The following is a 22036-nucleotide window of genomic DNA, read 5'->3' on the forward strand; positions in this document are numbered from 1 at the left end:
AAAATAGTTACTGTTTTAGGTCTTCTCCCAGCTTTGTTTCTGTTTTGTTCAAGTTGTGTTACGTTTTCTACTTATGTTCTGCCTTTGGTACTAAAGTTTTTCTTAAAATATTTTTGTGTTCATGATCATTGGGAATCAGCTTTTTTTTGGAGACAATAAAAAAATTTGAAAGCTCTTTGCACATGAGTGGCACCTGTTAGTGGGCTCCACTGTAGGGTTTCCTGAGTAATCTCTTTTTGAGGTGACCCTCCCACTCCATTATTATCTGTCATTTCTCCTAGTCTAGTCTGTTACCCTTTGTGGAAACTTCCAGTGTCCAATGTGTCTGGTATAAACCTTGTTACAGTTTCCTGTGACTGAGGAGGAAACGAAGCTGGCTCAGTATTTGATACTTTCCCCTGTATATGGTATTCTTGCATGTGGTTCAACTTTTCAAGACTGTATTAATTAGGATAGGCTAAACTGCTGTAACAAGTACAGTTGACACTCTGTATCCTATTAATTAGGATAGGCTAAACTGCAGTAACATATACAGGTGACACTGTGTATCCATGGGTTCTGTATCCATGGATTAAACCAACTGGAATAGAAAATAATTGGAAAAAAACTAATACAAATAAAAAAATACAGTATAACAATTATTTGCATGGCACTTTCATCATATGAGGTATTATAAGTGATCTATTATTATAATTTAGTTGATGGGAAGATGTGCTTAGGTTATACGAAAATACCACATCATTTTATGTAAGGCACTTGAGCATATGTGGATTTTGGTATCTGCGAGGGTCCTAGAACCAATCACCCATGGATACCAAGGGATGACTGTAGAAACTATATATTGTCTCAAACACAATAGGTTTTTATTTCTTATTCCTTAGGAATCTAAAGTGGGTTTTCCTGGTCAGCAGTCACCTCTTTATATGGTGAATTAAAGATGCAAGCTTTTTCTGCCTCTTGACTTTGCTATCTCTGGAGCCTCTTCATTAACTGCGTCCAGCCAGCAAAAAGGTAGAGGGAACATCTAAGAGGAAAATGCTTGTAAGTAGTGAGGAATAAAATTCATAGCTAAAACTTAGAGAGGAAAAACATTGCTAAGTACTGCTAGGTGCCTAAGCCAATCTTCTATTCATTTTCTCATGGGTTTTAATTATCCTCAAAGCTCTCTGAATTAAGTTTTGTCTCCATTTTATAAAAGAGAAAACTGAAGTTCTAAGAAAGAAACAATTTTCTCACGTTCACGTCTGCTAAGTGGCACAGTCAGGGTTTGAAGCTAGATGGTAAAATCATTTATTTTTAAAAGATATGTGATTTTTTTTTTTTTTTTTTTGAGACAGTGTTTTGCTCTTGTTGCCCAGGCTGGAGTGCAGTGGTGCGATCTCGGCTCACTGCTACCTCCGCCTTCCGATTTCAAGTGATTCTCCTGCCTCAGCCTCCTGAGTAGCTGGGATTACAGGTGCCTGCAACCACGCCTGGCTAATTTTTGTATTTTTAGTAGAGACGAGGTTTCACCATGTTGGCCAGGTTGACTCGAACTCCTAACCTTGTGATCCGCCTCCCTCAGCCTTCCAAAGTGCTGGGATTACAGGCGTGAGCCACCACGCCCAGCCAAGATACATGATATTTAAGGCAGTTTTAGATTTGTGGTGGAAGAGAGCTTTTAAACACATTGAAAAAGAATGTTTTTCTGTGACTTCTTTTTTTGTATAAATCCCTAAAAAGTCTCAAAGATATACAGGATTAAGTATTTTGAAAATTATTGTTGCATATACTGAACTTCTGACAAGAATTCCAAAGGATAGGTAATCCAAAACTAAATAAATCATACCAAAACATTGTATTATTAAAATAGGCTAACATGATATAGAGTAACTGGGTAGTTATTTTAGATTAGAGAGACTAAGACAGGTAACATGAAGCATTTATCATAGGTACAAAAATGTATACAGGCACATCTTGTTTTATTGCGCTTTGCATTATTGCACTTTTACAAAATCTCAATACACACATACAACCATCCATTTTTTCCCCTTAATTTCTTCCATTAGCGATTGGTTTAACCCAGGAATGCAGAATCCACAAAACGGAGGGCCGACTGTATATTGTTTTGGTTTGCCTGTTTTAGAACTGGGATGATTATTTAATTGACAGAATCATTGTACATATTTATGGGTTATATGGTGATGTGATACATATAATGTATAGTAATCAGATCAGGGTAATTAAAATATCCATCATCTCAAACATTTATCATTTCTTTGTGTTGAGAACATTCAATATCCTCCTAGCAATTTGAAACTACATATTATTGTTAACTATAGTTATCCTAAAGTGGTATAGAGCACTAGAACTTATTCCTCCTATCTAGCTATAATTTTAACAAATGTCTCCCATCCTTTTCTTCCTCCTAATCCTTCCTATCCTCTAGTATCCTCTGTTCTACTTTTTATTTCTGAAATCAACTTTTTTTAAAGCTCATACATTAGTGAGAACATGTGGTGTGCAACTTTCTCTTGTTGGCGTATTTCACTTAATATCCACCAGTTCCAGCCATGTTGCTGTGAATGACAGGATTTCATTCCTTTTTACTGAATAGTATTTTCTTTATCCATTAATCTTGCTGGACACCTAGGCTAATTCTGTATCTTGGCTATTGTGAATAGTGCTGCAATGAACATGGGGGAGGGAAGATGTCTTTTTAATATACTGATTTCTTTTCCTTTGGATAAATGCTCAGTAATGGGTTATCTTATTTGCAGTTTCTTGAGGAAACTCCATAGTGTTCTCCATAGTAGTTCTAAGAGTTTACATTCCAAACAGTGTATAAGATTTTCCCTTTCTCTGCATCCTCACCAGCTTTGTTTTTTGATTTTTGTAATAGCCAGCCTAACTGGGGTGAGACAATACCTCACTCTCACTTTCCTGATGATGAGTGATGTTGAACATTTTTCATATATTTATTAGCTATTTGTATGTCTCCTTTGGAGAAATATCTGTTCAGATCATTTGCCCATTCTTAAATTGGCTTGTTTGGTTTTTATTGCTGGTGAAATATTTGAGTTCCTTGTATATTCTGGATATGAATCCCTGTCAGATGAATAGCTTGCAAATACTTTTTTTTTCCCCATTCTATAGGTTGTTTTTTCACTCTGTTGTTTCATTTGCTGTGCAGAAGCTTTTTAGTTGGACATAATCTCATTTATTTTTGCTTTTGTTGTCTGTGCTTTTGAAATCTTATTCGTAAAATCTTTTCTCAGTTCAATGTCTCGAAGCGTTTCCCTTATATTTTCTTCTACTACTTTTGTAGTTTCAGGTCTTACACTTAGCTCTTTGACCCATTGAGCTGAATTTTTGTATCGAGTGAGAGGTGGGGGTCTGGTTTCACTCTTCTGCATGTTGATATCCAGTTTTCCTAGCACTATTTTTTGAAGAGACTGTCTTTTCCCTAATGTATGTTCTTGGCAACTTTTTCAAAAACCAGTTGGCTGTAGATGTATGGATTAATTTCTGTTCTATATTCTGTTCCACTGGTCTGTTTCTGTTTCTATTCCAGTACCATGCTTATTTGGTTACTATAGCTTGTAATATCTTTTGAAGTCTGGTGATGTGATGCCTCTAGCTTTGTTCTTTTTGCTTAGGACTGCTAAAAGCAAATTCTTGATAAAGAAATAGACCTATTATTTGTAAGATATTAAATAATATCTAATGGTAGGTATAAGAGATACCATAATTTTGAAGTAGTGATCAAGGTAAAATAAATTTTCTGTATTTGCAACAACTACAAATAGAGTTTGACAGTATCTATGATTTTTATTGACTAAAAAGTTGCAGGTCCTGCTAATAATATTGTGGTTTGTTGCCTACCTTCTCAAACAAAGGAAATGCTTAGAAGTTGGTGCCAATAAAGATGGAACTTTTACCCATCCAAGTTATCAGACTCTGAATTTTAGCCATAGACTCCTTCAGGATTTGTGTACAAACCACTACTCTAGAGTATATAACTAGGAATGGAATTGCTAGGTCATAAGTTAAGTACATATTCATCTTTACTAAATCGTGCCAAACTGTTCTATAAATGTATTTTCTTAATAGCAGTGTATGAGGTTTTCCTGACCAATTTCTTATTATTGCCCATCTGATCTGATGAGTTGTGAAGACACATTTTTACACCTCTTATAACAAACAGGTATTAGTTGAAGGATGGCGGGAATTATAAGACGTGGGCAAAAGGAACAATTGTGATGGTGTTCTTGCATTGTTTTTTTTTTTTAAAGGTCAGTCTCATGCAAAAGCAGGAGAGGTGTATCCAATGCTGGCCCAACTGGGTAGGAGGACAGCAGCTATACACGTAAACTCTAGATGCTTAAATTTCCTGAGTGAAAACTTTCCAAATAAACACTGAGATGGAAGACTCTTAGACAAAACTCAGAGCCAATGCCTCTAACTTCCGTGATAGGTTTTTACCTCCAGTGTTGGGTCTTCTTTGCCTTAGTAGGAAACTCATCTGTCCTTTGAATCCCAGGGAGCAAGATAAATGAGGGATGATTATACTTTCTGCTTTTCCAATTTCCCTCAGATAGCTAATTCATAATTTACTCCCTTTGCTATATGTAACAGCAGTGTAAAATAGAAATATAAAATAACATAGAAATGTAAAAGTAACATAGCTGTAAATATAGATTTCATAGTCTTGGAAGTACCAAATCTACTTTAATAGGAAACACTCAATTAAAACAAAAATTTAAGTTGTTTATAGGGAAACCCTACCACATCTGTGACAGTACTAAAGAAACTGATTCTGGGGTTAGTGGTATGCAATTTTCTTGAGGTAACAATATTTACAGTAAAGATGGTAAATTGGTACTGTCTCATTACCTTACAGTAACACAGCAATAGCTTCAGAGAAGATAAATATATAAAACTCTTAATAAAAAGAACCAGAATGTATATGTAGGCTTTTATTAGGGCAAACATTTCCATATCCATAAAGATTTCATTAAAACAAATGGATGTCTCAAGTATCTTTGTTAAACAGGATCCAAAATGAAGTAAATATTAGTTAAAATTAATTATAAATAAAGACATTTCAGCATATAAACCAACAAATCTTTTCTAGATTTTTAATACCAGGACCTAACAGCATCATTTTCCAAGTAAGTGACAAATAACTAATGTGAAAACCGTATTTAATATAGATGTCACAAATGACAATGTAGTTTTCCACAGTAAAGAAATATGTTAATTTTCATTAATGCTATTTGGTATTACAAAATAAATGTTACTGGACAAAAAACAAAAAACAAAAAAACAGGAAAACAGACATGATGGAAAGGTTAATAAAATATATTATTTAAAAATGCTGTCACAAGCATGGAAATGTTACCATTATCATTTGAGTACAAGAAAATGCTATAAAGCAAAGAGTTGTCAGAATAAAGTAGAAGAGATATTCTGAAACAAATGAAGAGTCAAGATCTTAAAACAGTGACAAGTATTTTTAATGTATGACAGATACTGAAATACCGTGGAGAAAGTAAACACAACTATTTTTTGAAGTGGTAGTTACAAAGCACAGATGTAGCCTTCAAAATGGAAGAAACATAGCAAATTAACTTACCACCTCCTTCAAATAAAAGTGAGAACCTCTTGGGAGAATTTAAGCACCATTAGCAGACACATCTTAGAGCAGTTAATGAAATGTTTTGTATTTCAGTAGAAAACTATTTCAATGGTGAAAACGATGTAGGAATCAGAAGCATATTCTGCTGAGATACTAGGTAGTTGACACTTTCCCGAACTGGAAAAACATTTCAGAAAGGCATATAGAGTTACTGACTGAATCACATTTGTTCTAAAAATAATTCATGCCTAGTCAAACAGCTTACCAGCTGCCACAACTCTGGGATCCTCATGGGACTTATGTCTCCCAGCTGCACGACTATCTGCACTCTCGTTCCACCAGAGAACATGAACTGCAGAAACAAACCACAAGTAGTTTCTAAAAAAACAGGGCCTTAACAAATAAGAAATAACAGAAAAATGAATCAAACCCATCCTATTCTTTTTTTTTTTGAGACAGAGTTTCACTCTTGTCACCCAGGCTGGAGCGCGGTGGCGCGATCTCAGCTCACTGCAACATCCGCCTCCTGGGTTGTAGAGATTCTCCTGCCTCAGCCTCCAGAGTAGCTGGGATTACAGGTGCCCACCACCATGTCTAGCTATTTTTTTTTTTTTTTGTATTTTTAGTAGAGATGGGGTTTTGCCATGTTGGGCAGGCTGGTCTTGAACTCCTGAACTCAGGTGATCCACCCACCTCAGCATCCCAAAGTGCTGGGATTACAGGCATGAGCCACCGTGCTTGGCCAAAACCATCCTATTCTTTAAATCAAAATAGTGATATCAAAAAGGTAAAACTAAATATGTTACTGATAAGATTTCAGAGGGGTCAGAGACTTGCTAGAGAAATTGATAAATTAATCAAATTGGTTTTATAGATGAAGAAATAGAAGGCTGGAAAAGGGAAGTACTAAAGTCAAACAGAGGCACAATCAAGACAAGACCCAAATTTTATGATTTCCTACTACAGTTTCCTTTAATTTTTAAAAAAGCAAAATTATGAGGAAATTGTGTTTACTATTAAAAATTTACAATATACAAAGAAGAAAATTAAAAGTGGCATAATGTTAACAGTATAGAGAAAACGTCTATGGAAATTTATTGTATTTCCTTTGGAAAATATGAGTAAAACCAAATCAGGGTCTGAATGTATACTATAATAACAGATTTAGTAACAGGTTTTTAAAAATCAACAGTATTTTCTATGGCAATATTAATTTTTAATGGTTATATAAATTCCTCCTTAGAGAATCAGCAACTTATTATGCCAGCCCTTATTGTTGACTATTTAGACTATTTCCAGTATTTCAGTATTCTATAAAATACTGGAATAAATGTTCTTCTTGTACAAAATTGCTTATGAAGTTTTTATAATTGTAATATATAAATGTTAGATGTACAGGAAAATGCAGATAAAAAACTGTAATTTTATTTTTGGTGTATCTCTTTATTTGTGTATATATGTATTTTTATTTTTTAATTTTAATTTTATTTTTATTTTTGTGGAGACAGGTTCCCACTTTGTTGCCCAGGCTGGTCTCGAACTCCTGGCCTCAAGCAATCCTATTGCCTCGGCATCCCAAAGTGTTGGGATTACAGGCGTGAACCACCATGCCTAGCCTGAATTTTTATATATAGTTGTATATTTATACAAATAAACATATATAAGCATATTTGCTTATGCTTATATATCATATGATGTACATGTATATTGGATTTCTGTATTACACATGTATTAAAGGTCATACTACATTTCCAATGTTTCTTTAATGTAAACAATATTAACATAAACTTCATTTGAGCACAACTGTATGTTTATAATTATACTTTCGATGACAACTACTGATGTTTATTGAATGACAACTATGTGTCAGGCCTAGTTTTAAGCATTTTAATGTATTAACTCATTTAATTCTCATAATAATCTAGGTCCTCATAATAATCTATCATTTTATGGATGAAAAAACTAAGGTATGGTGAGGTTTACTTACCCAAAGTCAAAAAGTAAGTAGTATACCTGGGATTTAAATCCAGGCAGTCTGAATCTGATTATTTCCTTAATATAAAGTAGAATTTAAGTTGAGAGAACTGAGAAGCATGTCTTATATATATATACTTACATACAGTGTATATAGTATACACTGTCCTCCAGAAATGATGTACTGATTACCAATTCTCCTAACACTGAGAATGAATTTAAGATGAAAAAGTGTATGAACACACATTTTCAGTAGTTGTTTTTAAAAATAAAAGTTATATGTGTGCAGTATAGAAAATTAAGGTAGAGGCTGCGCATGGTGGCTCACGCCTCTTATCCCGGCACTTTGGGAGGCCGAGGCAGGCGGATCACCTGTGGTTAGGAGTTTGAGACCAGCCTGGTGAAATCCTGTCTCTACTAAAAATACAAAAATTATCTGGGCGTGGTGGCACACACCTGTAATCCCAGCTACTTGGGAGGCTGGGGCAGGAGAATCTCCTGAACCAGGGAGGCGGAGGTTGCAGGGTGCTGAGATCGCATCACTGCACTCCACAGAGCATGGCTCCATCTCAAAAAAAAAAAAAAAAAAAAAAAAAAAGAATATTAACATAGAGACTTAACCATTTATCTCACTGAAATATGACTACTATGTATGTTATATACTTTCAAATTTCTTTTCTATATAATTTAGCACACCTATACACATACACACCCAGGCATATTTTCTAGAAGTAATACTGGCAAAAACAATAAAAATAAGGCTTTTATTTGTATTGTCAAATTTTGGGGAAAGATTAAGCTAATATGAACCCTGCACAGTATTTGAGTACTTATTTTTTCCTGACCTAATACTATATCCATGTAAGTATGCCTTTTATTAGGTAAATAAATGGCATCTCATTATTGTTTTAATATGCATTTTCTTTAATATATATTTAGTAGCCACGTGCATGTCTACTTTTGCATAAATTTTTATTTTTATTTTTGCCTTTGAATTTCATTTATGGTGATTTTCAGGCATCCAGAAAGTTTGAGCCTTTGTATAATAAAATCATAAATTGATTTTTTTTTTCTTCATAGTTTCTTCATTTGCTTTTGGCTTACAAATATAGTCCCAATCCACATTATTAAATAAATTCATCTACATTTTGTTTTACCAATTTTATGGATTAAATTTTTTTCATTAAAATACACAATCCAGCTTGACTTTATTTTCACATATGGTCTGAGACAGGCATCTAATAATTTTTTTTTTTTTTTTTTTTTGAGACGGAGTCTCGCTCTGTCACCCAGGCTGGAGTGCAGTGGCCAGATCTCAGCTCACTGCAAGCTCCGCCTCCCGGGTTTACGCCATTCTCCTGCCTCAGCCTCCCGAGTAGCTGGGACTACAGGCGCCCGCCACCTCGCCCGGCTAGTTTTTTGTATTTTTTAGTAGAGACGGGGTTTCACCGTGTTAGCCAGATGGTCTCGATCTCCTGACCTCATGATCCGCCCGCCTCGGCCTCCCAAAGTGCTGGGATTACAGGCTTGAGCCACCGCGCCCGGCCTCTAATAATTTTCCTAACAGTTTCTCCTCCATGTATTTTCCAACCTGAATATACATCTATTTTTATATATTCTATTTTCTTATGATAGATTATTACAAAAAGTTGAATTTCTGCATAAAGATGGGTATATTAGGTTTGAGATGTCCATTGGACATAGATAATAGAAAGGCAACAGGATACTATGATGAGTCTTTCAAATATTTGTTAGCTATTCTTAGACATTTATCCTTTCTTTGTTACTTTTTTTTTTTTTTTTTAAGAGACAGGGTCTTACTATGCCATTCAGAGGCTGGAGTACAGTGGTGCAATCATAGCTCACTGCAGCCTTGAAATCCTGGCTCAAGAGATCCTCCCACCTCCACCTCCCAAGTAGCTAGGACTACATGTGTTTACCACCATGCCCAACTAATTCTTAATTTTTTTTGTAGAGACAAGCTGTGTTGCCCAGGCTAGTTGCAAACTCCTGGGTTTAAGCAATCCTCCAGCCTCAGCCTCCCAAAAGCACTGGAATTACAGGTGTGAGCTGCCTCTTCGGTTCTTTTATCCTTTCAGATAAACTTTACAAATGTTTTTCTGAATTTGCCACAAATCTTGAAATTCTGATTGAAATGTTTTTCAACATTACAAGTTAAATACCCCAAATATGTGTTTTATTAAATAAATATATCCATATATAAATTTACCTCAATATATATATATATTTACTATATCTATATAGATATATATAAAGCTGTGGTGGAAAATGGGTAAATTTTTATGAAGGGCTTTAATTTTTATATAAAACATATATTACCTTTTTACTTAGAGATAATCTCCCTACCCCAAGTAATATTATTTAAAAAAATATCAGTAAAAGTACATTCAGAGGAAAAAGAAATGATGAAAGTAACAGATTATTTCTTGAGGTTCCTTCATTTATTTATTTTTATTTTTATTTTTTGAGATGGAGTTTTGCTCTTGTCGCCCAGGCTGGAGTGCAATGACACGACTTTGGCTCATTGCAACCTCCGCTTCCTGGATTCAAGTGATTCTCCTGCCTCAGCCTCCAGAGTAGCTGGGATTACAGGCCCCCACCACCATGCCTGGCTAATTTTTTCTATTTTTGGTAGAGATGGGTTTTCACCATATTTGCCAGGCTGGTCTCCAACTCCTGACCTCAGGTGATCCGCCCCCCTCGGCCTCCCAAAATGCTGGGATTACAGGCCTGAGCCACCGTGCCCAGCTGAGGTTCCTTCAGTTTAAAAATTTAATCATTTTGATGTATCAGGGAAAATAGTTATTCAGCATTTGAAAAAGGTTTCATAAGTTAACATTCTACATAAATAAGATGTAAAACAGATTTTCTCAATTTTAAAAATTACAAAAAACTAAACATTTGGCAATAAATAATAAAATATACTCTATAATGAGAAAGAGAGAAACTGACCCAAGGAACTTAGGTCACAATATATATTACAATTTCATATAAGAAGAAATGGACAACTGTACCTCTGTTAAGTGCTCCATACTCTGTGTGGAACACTCCAACTAGTTTTGTGTAGCCTAGATTGACATGAGCATGAACTGCCCTTTTAAATGCATCACCCCACAGAGCTGGCCCACCAGGTTTCATCTGAAAAGTGGCCAGTTCATAGACTCCTGGAATAGGGAGAAAAAGAATTTTTCAGAAAACATTCAAGCAATATCTAATCACGTTTCTCAGTGAAAAGTCTTTCACTATCTACACACACAGATTTGGAGGACGAGACATGCATATGTATTATGTAGACATGTTTATTATATTTGCACTGTCTTTCTTTGCTTTTATGCTTAGAAAGTCCTTGCCCATGTTTAAGAGTGAGTTGTTATGCTTAATCATGCAGATGACAAAGAAAAAGAACTGGAAGCTATTATAAACTATTATCTAAAATATTTTTAATCGATAAAATTTGTTAAAAAACTGTCGAGAATGTATAATGAAATAGAATTTTGAGCTGCATGAGTCTATGCTTTTAGAAAATAAAAGAATAAAAGAAGAATTCTCCAATCTATATTTTCATTCTTTCCAATTTCCACTATGTTTTTCTTCATATAATTTCTCCCTATAAGTTTCCATTTTTAACAGGAACAGCAAAGGAAAGAGTGGACCCGAAGTGATGTCTCTGAATTTTGTAGGAAAAAAAACCAAACCTAAAGAGATGGTTTTATTTGTCCTAAATATCCAGGTAAATACTTGAAAAGTATTGTACACTTTGGACAGAAGTATAGAGCTGGTAGAGAGAAAGAAACTCTGGGACAAGTAGGAAAAACATGCAGAAATTTCCAAGCAATGATGTACACAGAGGAGGAGAACTAAGATTTGACACTGTCAGAGAAGTGAACTATTTTATTTAGATAGTACTGAGAACTGAGGGGACACCTAAGTAGGTAAAGATCCAAAGAAGAGTTTGTAAATTTTTTGTAACCTAAATACACTACAAAGTTGGGAATAATGGGGGAAGTAAAATAACATTTAACTGAGTTTATGCTTTTCTAATCTGACCTTTGTTTAAAACTGGATTGAGGTAATAGTTTCTTTAAGTCAGCAAGAAGTGAAATCAGCAAGAAGACAAATCTTAAGCAATTACTTTCAAACTGAGAAACAAGAAAGAAGACAAAAAAGTTAGACTAAAGTAATATAGCTTGGCAGTTTCACTTAATCTGTTTCCCCCAAATAGTCAATGTTATAAGCAAAGCTGTATTTAATGATTTAAGATTAGTTATAATTTATGGAAATACTTTCACATTTTAAAGATCATATTATTTTAAAATTATGGCAAAACTTCATACGCTATCCCTTACCTATCAACACGTTCCCTGCTCCCAGTGCACAAATTCTCAACTTCTACTGACCATGTCAGCTTTTTCTATAACACAGTTAAGCTTACAAATCTGCAAGGTCTCAATCTGAAAAATATCTCATTATTTTATGCTCATTTTTTTAAAGGATGGGGTAAGAGCACCCATTTATTTTTACCTCAACAATCACTGTATGTTCCTATATAAAACAAAGGATTAATTTTATTTTTTTCCAAAGGAACTTCAGTATATATCACTTAAGTTCTTTAGTATTTTGTTCATCAAAACTCACTAAGAAGGAAGGACTTACCCTCTTTTGGAGGTTTTTCTATTTTGCACCATGGTACCAGATAAGTAATCTCACTCTCTTGTTTATCAATGAGAGCCAAATTTGGAATGAGAAATTGTTCTTGCCATTCCTTATCTTTGGCCAAGGCTTTCCGAACTTCAGTTCGATGAGCAAAATTATCTGTGGGAAGAAAAGAATAAGGAAAAATTAAAAAATTCAGTTTTAAATCACCTATACTTTTCTGGATTTCATTCAAATCAGCAATGGTCATTGATGCCATATAAGAACCTTGCGTTAGGCCTTTGGCGGCACCAACTAAACAGATGTGACCATCTGCCCTGAAGTTGCTCAAGGACAAAAAGGGCAGCAGAAATGCAAACTAATTGTAATGTCACATAATAAGCTTTATAGGCTCGACCACGTAGTAGGCAGTTTTGTGAATTAGGTTAAGTTATTGAATCTTTCTGTGCCTCAGTTTCTGTGAAATTGAGATAATAAGACATCTACCTCCAGGGTTGTATGAGGATTAAATTAACACATGAAAAGAGTTTAGAATAGTGGTTGGCACCTAGTTAATACTCAGTATATATGAACTATTCTTACTTGATTGAGGCATTTAACTGACAGTGCTAGTTTAGAGAAAGACTGTTTTCCTTTGGTGGTGGTGGGTAGTCAAGTCCAGATACACCCTGAATCAAATTTAACGAGTGAAGTTAAAACACCTTGAATCCAATTTAACATGAGTGAAGTTAAACTGTACTTTTTAAGCCTCTTCTCCTTTGAACAAATAGATTTCAAAGAAATAATGCTGATTCTCTTATCGTCATCCATTCTTTCTCCCCAGCACTTATTTTTCTTCTATTTAAGTTACCCAAACAGTTATATACATTTGCCAACATATGGGCCTAGTACTATATTTACTGTTAGGACCTCATAATACTAATGGTAAGAGAGTTTCATATGGTTTACATTGGGATAAGGAAGAATACCTATCTTACAACTTAAGTGAGGTATATCAGAACTTAGTTTTTTTAAATGGGCTGTGATACAACTTGTACCACATCTAAAGCATAAATTGTATTTTAATGGGGCTTTTTCTATTATAACAGGGAAAAACCCTAAACCAAACACTAAATGAAATTATTAAAAATTCTTTAGGTATCATCAAGTCCTGATGTAGACACTGGAGTAACAAGCATTCTGGGCATTCTTGTAACTTATTCTCCTTCCTCTACTAAACCAGGCGTAGGTTAGTTTCAACACGGGAAGAACTCTCCCTCATTCCTTTTCTTTTACCTCCCTAGAGTAGTGTAACAGTGAATTCTTCAAAACTCTGGGGGTACAGATATGAGACAAATGTGGTCTGTAAACATAACAGAATTATTAAATCTCAGAGTTCAGTGAGGACTGAAAGTTAACCATCATCCCCTATAAACCTCCATATCCATAAAGTCCCTTAAATGGTTGAAGTATTTCTGCTAAAATACTGATATACAGTCCCCTAGCTTCAAAAAAAGAAAAGGTACTTCTCCTTTCCTTTTCTGATCTTAACCCACTTGGACTTTAAAAATTGCTGCTCTAAATTTTTGATGAACTGTCTTTACAGCAAACCATTTTAACATTTTTCTGAGGTTTAAAGTCTAGTTCTCAATTTTATGGCTTGATATATGAGACGCCATGTCTTCCAATTTATAATGTAATATAATGTAATGTTTAAGCAAGGGGTTAGAAGTATGCCACTGGGAAGAATAAGAACTGAATTTACTTTTTTGGTATTGCTTTTCAAAAGTCTTAGTTATCCTGTATGTATCTATAATAATATAGATCCAAGAACTAAGTTTTATGTTCCATTTAACAGAATGAAAATCTATACTGAACGCCAAAACTGGATGACTCTTTACCATACTTCCAAATATGAAACACTTTATTCATTCTGCCTCCAAATTCTACACTCCAGTATCCAACCAATTCAGAGTGAGCTGTCCGAAGATGAGCATTTTTCTTAAAATTTTCCAGGAACTCATTCATCTTTGAGGGTTTAAGGTAATAAGTACGAAATTCATAGAATGTTCCATCGTATTGTCTGGGTCCTGTAGCAAAAGATGAGCACACCTGAAGAAGATAAGACAAATGTAAATACCCTGAGAAGAAAGGATTCATTATACTGTGTTAAAACCAAATCTGAATCTGGTATAAGGGACATTCATAGACTCATTACTCATGTTTGTACTTCTGTTGTCAATTCTCAGTATGTTACCAATGGAGGGTGTCCAGGTTCTTGGTGTTTGAACAAAGAACTGGACAAAATGCACAAACAAAGCAAGGAAAGAATTCAGTAACAAAAGCAGAGATTTACTGAAAATGAAAGCACACTCCACAGGGTAGGAGTGGGCCTGAGCAAGTGGCTCAGGAGGCCTGGTTACAGAATTTTCTGGGATTTCAGTACCCTCTAGAGGTGTCCCATTGGTTACTTGGTGTAAGCCATATATAAATGAAGAGGATGACATAAAGTTACAAAGTCATTTACTCTGTGTACACCCTATGTAAATGAAGATGATATTTCTTGTCATAGCTGAAGTGTTTTAGTTCTAGGAAGTCCTTAGGTCCCCTGCCTTGAGGCCCTATTCTCCTGCTTCCCATATACATTTGTTTACATAGAGGCGTCAATAAAGACAACTACTCTTAAATATGCTGAGTGTATGTTACTGTTTCCTAGTGGGGGTTCACTGTCAACTTTAGCCACTTTTTCAGAAATTGCTCATAAGAAGGCGCTGAGATCTTAATGGTACTTCTTTATCCAAGAACTACAATTAGGATTCTAACAAATTTACAAAAGTTTTCCTATTAGCCAATATTGCATCTTTAGTCAAAAGCATATGTGTTACAGTTATGCACATCAAAGAACTTTATTAACTACGCAAGTAACTTTTTGCAGGCATAATGAAAAAAAATGTTTACTAGCAGAAAACTCTTTTAGGTTCTTGAAAAAAACGGAAATTACAATTCAGGTCAAAGTATTTCCTAAATGCAATGAAGTAAACCACTGATCAAAAATAGGACTGGAATGTAACTAATGCAACAAAAAGCTCTGACCTATCCAATTGTATTGTAATATAGTGGTAGAACATGAATGCTGAGAAAAAAAATTCAGAGTCAAAATTTTCTGATTATTAGTTTCTAATTACGATGTAATGTGAACAACATTTAATGAATCCACTTATACCACATTGATACAAATATTGCTTAAGAACCATTAATTCCTTTTGTAATAGTCATACACTCACTGTAAATTTCTAATTTGTGTTCTGGTTGAACTTTCTGTAAGAAATACCTCACCAAAGGTTATCCTCTATGTAGGTATCTATGTGTAATATGTATACACACACACCCCCACATATATATATACATGCATGGTATACACACAGGCACTCGTGATATTCTTATAAAATCCATCTTATGTAAGTTTGATTAGCATGTGCCATTTCCTGAAGTTGATTACACCAGAATAATCTATTAAGACAGTTTTGATACCTACAAAGCTATGGACAAATTAGGGCTTATATTGACTAGCCAGTATGTCTGTTTGAAAGCAGTAGGCTTTTGCTCTGATATATTTGTTTACAAAATACAAAATTATGTAACTGTGTATGAAAAGGCTTAATAATAATTATCTAGAGTTAATTCTGTTCGTGTCTGAGTTATATTCTTATTGCTCAAATGACTAAGCCTACCAACAAAAACAACTGCAGCTGCCCCTGACTTTCATGGACACTCTTTTTGTGCTTTTAAACCAAACTCTAGTAACAATGTTGGTAGAGAAACAAGTGCCTAGTATCCATAATTTCAAAATTATTATAATAAAATATATCAGGAGATAGGCCAATGGGGCATTTGTGACAACTAGATTTCAGGTTGATTCGAGGAATTTGTATTTGGAGGATAACATAGTTCATCAAAGGTACACATTTTTACAATTTTTGACAGTATTAATATATAGTAGGGAACCTACAGTGAGAGAGAGAGGTGTAGACTGGTGGTGCCAGAGAAGGAAGACCGCAGGGGAGCAGGGTATGGTGGGGGGCCCGGATGGGAGTTGAGAATTTTGCTGCAGGGATGACTTTTAACTACTAGGGCAGAAATCATGAGTCGTCCATTCTCCCTTATCTCCAAGTTAGGGATGATTCCCACCAGCAACGACCTCCACTTCACTTACAAGAGAACAACTGATGGACATTTTTAAAAACTCAAAGTTTAGAATCATGCCATAAGGATGTAATTCCTGGCCCTGCGCCACTGGAGAATCATTAGGGTAAAGACTGCATTGTTAATCCGGGGTGAATGGACATTAGCTGCTGTTCTTTAGTGTTCCTCAGTCTGTCTCTAGGATAGGTTACTCCCCTTCCTATCCTGCCCCTTCATAAAGGAGTAAAGTCCTACACATGAAAAGGAAAAGAAATTTCTAGGTTGGAGCCACAGAATAGGCCACTCCCGAAAGTTAGGGCAGAATCACAAGCTCCATTTTGTCCATTTCTCATCTAAGGTTAAAAGAGTCTGTCATCGTCCTATTTGATAGGAAGCTCCGGTCCCACCTGGTTGGGGGAGCGGCCACACGGAGCGCGGGTGGCGGGCAGGGTCCAGCCCCACCGGGACCCTGGGCCTCCTTTTCAAGGGTCTCCGAGAAATGCTCGGAAGTTGTGTTTCATTTAAAAGGGGGCGGCCGGTTTCGTTGCGAGCGGCTGGTTGGCAATTCCCTCCCCTCCTTCAAGCTGATGTCTAGAGAGGGCGGAGGCTTGGAAAGCCACAACTCCACCGGCGGCTCGACAGCGCCAGATGACAACGTGGGAGCGCTCCCTGGGCCGCAGCCGCGACCTAGCTGGGCGGCAAAAACGCAGCAACGACGCCATGGGAGTGTCCCGGTGGGTGTGGCAGCCAGGCTAGAAAAGCTCTCTTACTGCGACTGCCCGCGAGACGACCCCGGCTGGGGGTATTCCCCTAGCAGCGGCCTCCTCCTCACGTGCGTCCCGGGGACCACTGTCTCGGGGTTCCCGGGCTCGCGCTAGAGCCTCGGCCGCGGCGCGGGACCCCAAGTTTGGGCGCGTGTGGCGGAGAGCGCATGCGCATGACTCGCACCATCCCGGAACAACCCCTGCCCTCCCCTCGGGTGAAGGATTGGGCGCCCCCGCGGCCGGTACCTGAGGCGCCAGCGTACGTGAGGCCAGCGCCCGAGTCAGGGCGCTTCTGAGGACTAGCATGGCGCGGCTTCGGCGCTGAGAAAAGCAGCTAGCCGTGTCCTTTCTGAGACTCCTCTGAAGGTTTCCCGAGTGGAGAGGAGCGGCTCCTGGACCATTGGCAGACGCAGGCTGGGGCGGGGCTCTGCGGGGTCAGCTCCACCCCGGCGCGGGAGGCGCGGCGGGTCCAGTAGCTTGTTGCCTTTCTCTCCTGCGCTGAGCGTTGGTCCCCCTCGATTTCCTGAAACGTTCTTGCCCCAAACGTTAGAAGTGACGTTAGAATTAACTGAAGGGCTCGGATCGTTCCTGCTGCAACTTTCTGGGCCCTCACCTCATTCGCTCCAATGCTCAGTTGTGTAGATTGGTAAATGTGCGGGGTTTGTGGGTGTGTTGTCCGTGGAGAAGGAAGGAGAGGTGTTGAGTGCGTGCATGTGCAGTGCTTTGTATTTAAACTCGTGGAGGTTTTTTCTTAAGTTTTAGATGTTGTGATAGACGTGTTACTTGAGCCTGACCTCTCTGCAATAAATGTGTTCTCCATCTTATAAGGCTCCTAATAAAGATTTAGATTAAATTTTCCACGAACTCAGAGAAATGGCAGCCCCGAGCCTGATATAGAAAAGTCAAAGTTAAACATACCCTGGTCTAGTCCTCCCAGTCCTGGAGTATTAGTTCCCATAGTAACCACCTTTCAACATTTTAAGCTGTTTCATTTAATGCTTGTTTCCGTATTTTTAAGTAAGAAGTATTTTCTGCTGCTTCTTGCATTTTCAGTTATGGATAGTATGTGTTGACTTCCTTCTGTGGCAGATGAGGATTTATGTCTGTCTCATAGATGCCACTGCCCCCAAATTCACTTGTCATCCTGCATCTAATAGTGCTTACGTTAATTTACAGTAATTACATTATTAATTTACAGTAATCTATATTAATGTTTACATTATTCTTGCTAATAATTACATTATTGTACACATTAATGTAATATTGCTTACATCATGAGGACTAGGTAGGTATTATAGGCCCATGACCTGTGGTTGTATTGGTTGTGCCTTGTGGAAGAGCTTTGGAATTGTCTGTTCACAGGAAGGGAGGCTTTTTAAAATTAGTTATTTCGGAAGGGTTGCCTCAGTTTTTCTAGAAGAGAGACAGCCATTTGTAACCGTGCAAGACTAAAGAAATCATTTGTATCAGATCTGTAGGAGTAAATTATTTTATTAGACCTTTTTTTAACCCTGTAATTGCCAATCCATTTATTTATTCAACAGATATTTACTAAATTCCTTCCATGTTCCAGGCACTTTTCCATAAATGGGTACAGAATTGAGCAAAATTCAAAGTCCCGTCCTCTTGGAACATCCAGGTTGGAGGAAACAGATAAACAAATGAAGAGTAAATATATCAGGGCTTGTCAAATAATATAAAGAAAAATACAGTAAGATACGAAGAATAAAAGTGCTAGTGGAATTCTAAAAGTGCTTAGGATTCTAGCTATTGACTTGGATATTTAGGATTTAGGTTTCTTCATACCACTCCCTCAATATACACTTTCCTTCCTGCATCTATTGATGTTTACATTAAAAGTATGTTTTGGGGTGAGAAAAAATGTTAAAAGCACTGTAAGCACAGGTGAATCTCTTCAAATGGTGGGCTTCACTGTGAGGTGATCTGACCTGGGTATTTCATTGAAGGCTGTATCCCCTCCCCCAAACTGTTATCTGCAAGTTATTTATTTGTGTAGTCGGTGTTAGGGACGGGAAACTTCCAGTATCCTATCTGTGTGGGAAAAGCCTTGCTGCCAGTTTCCTGAGGCTGAGGAGGGAAGAAGGTCAGAACACTCAGCATTTGACAGTATCTTTTAACTATATGTTAATTAGGGTAGACTAAATAGCTCTTGCAAATCAACACACAAAAAAGTGTATTATTACTCAAAGACTATAGGATTTTATTTTTTTATAAGAATACAAAGTGGGTTTTTCTAGTTGGCAGGTAGCTCTTCTATACACAGTAAATTAGGGAGCCAGGCTTCTACCCTGTAGCTTTGCCATTCCCTAGTCTCATCATAAACTTCATCCATTCAGCAGAAAGATACAGGGAACTTCCAAGAGGAAAATACAGATAGGGGCAAAATTCATGGCTACAATTTAGAGATGGCTAAACATTGTCAAGTGCTACTAAGTAGCTAAAATATTCTCCTATTCACTTTCTCACGGGTTTTAAATATCATCAAAATACTGTGAGTTAAGCTTTATCTCTGTTTTGTAAATGAGAAAGGTGAAGTCCGAAGAGAGAATTTTCTCAGGTTCATTGCTACAAAGTGGCACAGACTTTGAAGCCCAATTGTAAAACCAGTTCAGTTTACCATTTATTATTAAAAGATATGTGATTATTAAGGTAATTTTAGATTTGTAGTGGAAAATAGCTTTTAGACAGAATAAAATGTAATGTTCTGTGGCTATTTTAAAAAACATAGCCCTAAACTGCCTGGAAAATGTATAGGATAAATATTTTGAAAATTATTGTTGCATATCTTGACATTCTGACAAATAGTCCAAAGGATAGATAATTCAAAGCTAGAAAAATCATACTAAAAAAACTAGATTATTAAAATAGGCTCATATGATATAGAGTAACTGGGGAGTTATTTTGGATTGGATAGACAGAGATGACCTAAGAAGGTAATATCAAACATTTATCATAGGCACGAAAGTGTACATGAGATACCTGTACACTTTACAGGAAAATAAAAAAGTGAATATCTGTGCTCTTTCCACAAGGCTTCAGAAAAAGGGTATTGCCAGCAACTCAGAAGCTCAATACATGTTAATTCCTGGCCACATTCTTCTTACCACCCTCTCCTCCAATTCCCTCAAGTAACCATGATCCCAAATTTTGTGTTATTACATTGATTTTTTCTGAAATAATCCAACTACATTTGTATATAACTCTAAAGAGTATATTGCTTTGGTTTGCCTATTTTAGATTGTTTATTAACTAATTTTATTATTTTGTTACATAATTGTTAGTTGTAACTTTAGGATTTTGCAAATCACCCACATTAATGCAGTTGTAATAATTCACATCCCTTTTATATGCTATTCTATTACATGAAAATACCTTGTTGTTTTGTCCATCTGATTATTATAAACAAAGCTGTTTGAATTTATTTGTAGATGTGTCCTGGTTCTGCCAGAAGAATTTCTCTAGGGCAGGTATTACTAACCTTTTTTTGTGTCTTAAAGTCCTTTCAAAATCTTGTGAGATTTATGGACCCCAAATGTTTTTAAATGTGTAACAAATACATAGGGTTGCAAAGAAAACAAATACAGTGAAAAAAACTTGAACTAGAATAATCAAAATACAAAAAACAAATATGAAAAATTGAACTAGAATAATGAAATATAAAAGAAAACTTTTAAAAAAGAAATAGACACGCTTCTTTATTAGGGCACTAAATAACAGTATCTAATGGTGGGGGTAAAAGACGTAATTTTGAAGTAGTGATAAGTGTGGAAGAAATTTTTGTATATTTGCAACAACTATAAATGGAATTTGACGTTATCTATGATATTTATTGGTTACAAAGTCACAGGTCCTGCTAATATTGTAGTTTGTTGCCTACCTTCATAAACAAAGGAAATTGTTAATTTTAGTTAGAAGTTGGTGCCAATAAAGACAGAACTGTTATCCCTCCAACTTATCAGACTCTCTGAATTCTATTCATAGATTCACTCAGGATCTGTGTACTGGAGATTACAAATCACTACTCTGGATTACATACCCAGGAGTGGAATTGCTGGGTAATCAGTGAGGTACATATTCATCTTCACTAAATAGTGCTAGACTGTTTGATAGCAGTCTATGAAGTTTTCCTGACCAATTTTTTATTATTGCCCATCTGGTCTGATGAGTGTGAAGATGCATTTTTTTTTTTTTTTTTTTTTTTACCTTTCATAACAAATAGGTATCCATTGAAAGATGGTGGAAATTGTATGAGGTGAGCAAAGGAAACAATCTACTTGGTGGTGTTCCTGCTTGGTTTTTTCAAAGGTCAGACTTATGCAGAAGCAAGCAGGTAGACCCAATTCTGGCCCAACCGAATAGGCCAGGTAGTGCCAATGGTGGCCCAACTGAATAGTAGGGCAGTAGCTCTACATGTAAACTCTAGATGCTTATATTCTGGTACTACATCCCTGGGTATACTTTCTTTTGGTGCTTTATTATTCTGCAGCCACTAGATGGTGGCATAGACTCACTTTTCCTTCATTAGGCGTCAACTGTGCGCATATGTCTATTTCTGTTACTTTTGAGTTCCTGTAATGTAAGTTATAGGTATTTATAGAGTGGACTTAGTTTTTTTGTGTGTGATACTGGATTGTGTATAGAAGAAAAACTTCTGTAAAGGCAGGTTACTACTAATAATAAAGTGGGTTAATAATAATAAAAAGTAATAAAAATGCAAATCAATGTTTTTCAGTTTTCTTTAAAAAGAGACCTAAAATATCACCAAATATTTGTTAAGCACCTGTTGTATGTTGAACATTGAATTAAATGCCTTAACGAAGAA

At 36.3% G+C, this 22036-nt stretch overlaps 1 protein-coding gene and 1 long non-coding RNA gene across 3 annotated transcripts; one reads left to right on the top strand and one right to left on the bottom strand.

Moving 5' to 3' along the window:
- Positions 1–4943: 4943 nt before the first annotated feature.
- Positions 4944–17609, bottom strand: NIPSNAP3A (nipsnap homolog 3A). Of its 2 annotated transcripts, XM_015117159.3 has the most exons (6): positions 17440–17609; positions 14149–14359; positions 12269–12427; positions 10630–10779; positions 5886–5972; positions 4944–5797 (listed from the first exon to the last, which is right to left on the bottom strand). In XM_015117159.3, exons 1-6 carry the CDS (start codon positions 17497–17499, stop codon positions 5721–5723), a joined length of 744 nt encoding a protein of 247 aa, XP_014972645.2. In that variant the 5' UTR covers positions 17500–17609; the 3' UTR covers positions 4944–5720. The 2 variants fall into 2 exon arrangements, with proteins under 2 accessions (XP_014972645.2, XP_028690849.2); XM_028835016.2 differs by lacking the exon at positions 10630–10779.
- Positions 9534–14236, top strand: LOC144334856 (uncharacterized). The gene is made up of 3 exons (XR_013405110.1): positions 9534–9657; positions 11246–11345; positions 14106–14236. It is a non-coding gene; the product is annotated as an uncharacterized LOC144334856 (long non-coding RNA).
- Positions 17610–22036: the final 4427 nt, after the last annotated feature.

This window comes from Macaca mulatta, chromosome 15 (genome assembly GCF_049350105.2).
Source record: "Macaca mulatta isolate MMU2019108-1 chromosome 15, T2T-MMU8v2.0, whole genome shotgun sequence".
Taxonomy (NCBI): domain Eukaryota; kingdom Metazoa; phylum Chordata; class Mammalia; order Primates; family Cercopithecidae; genus Macaca; species Macaca mulatta.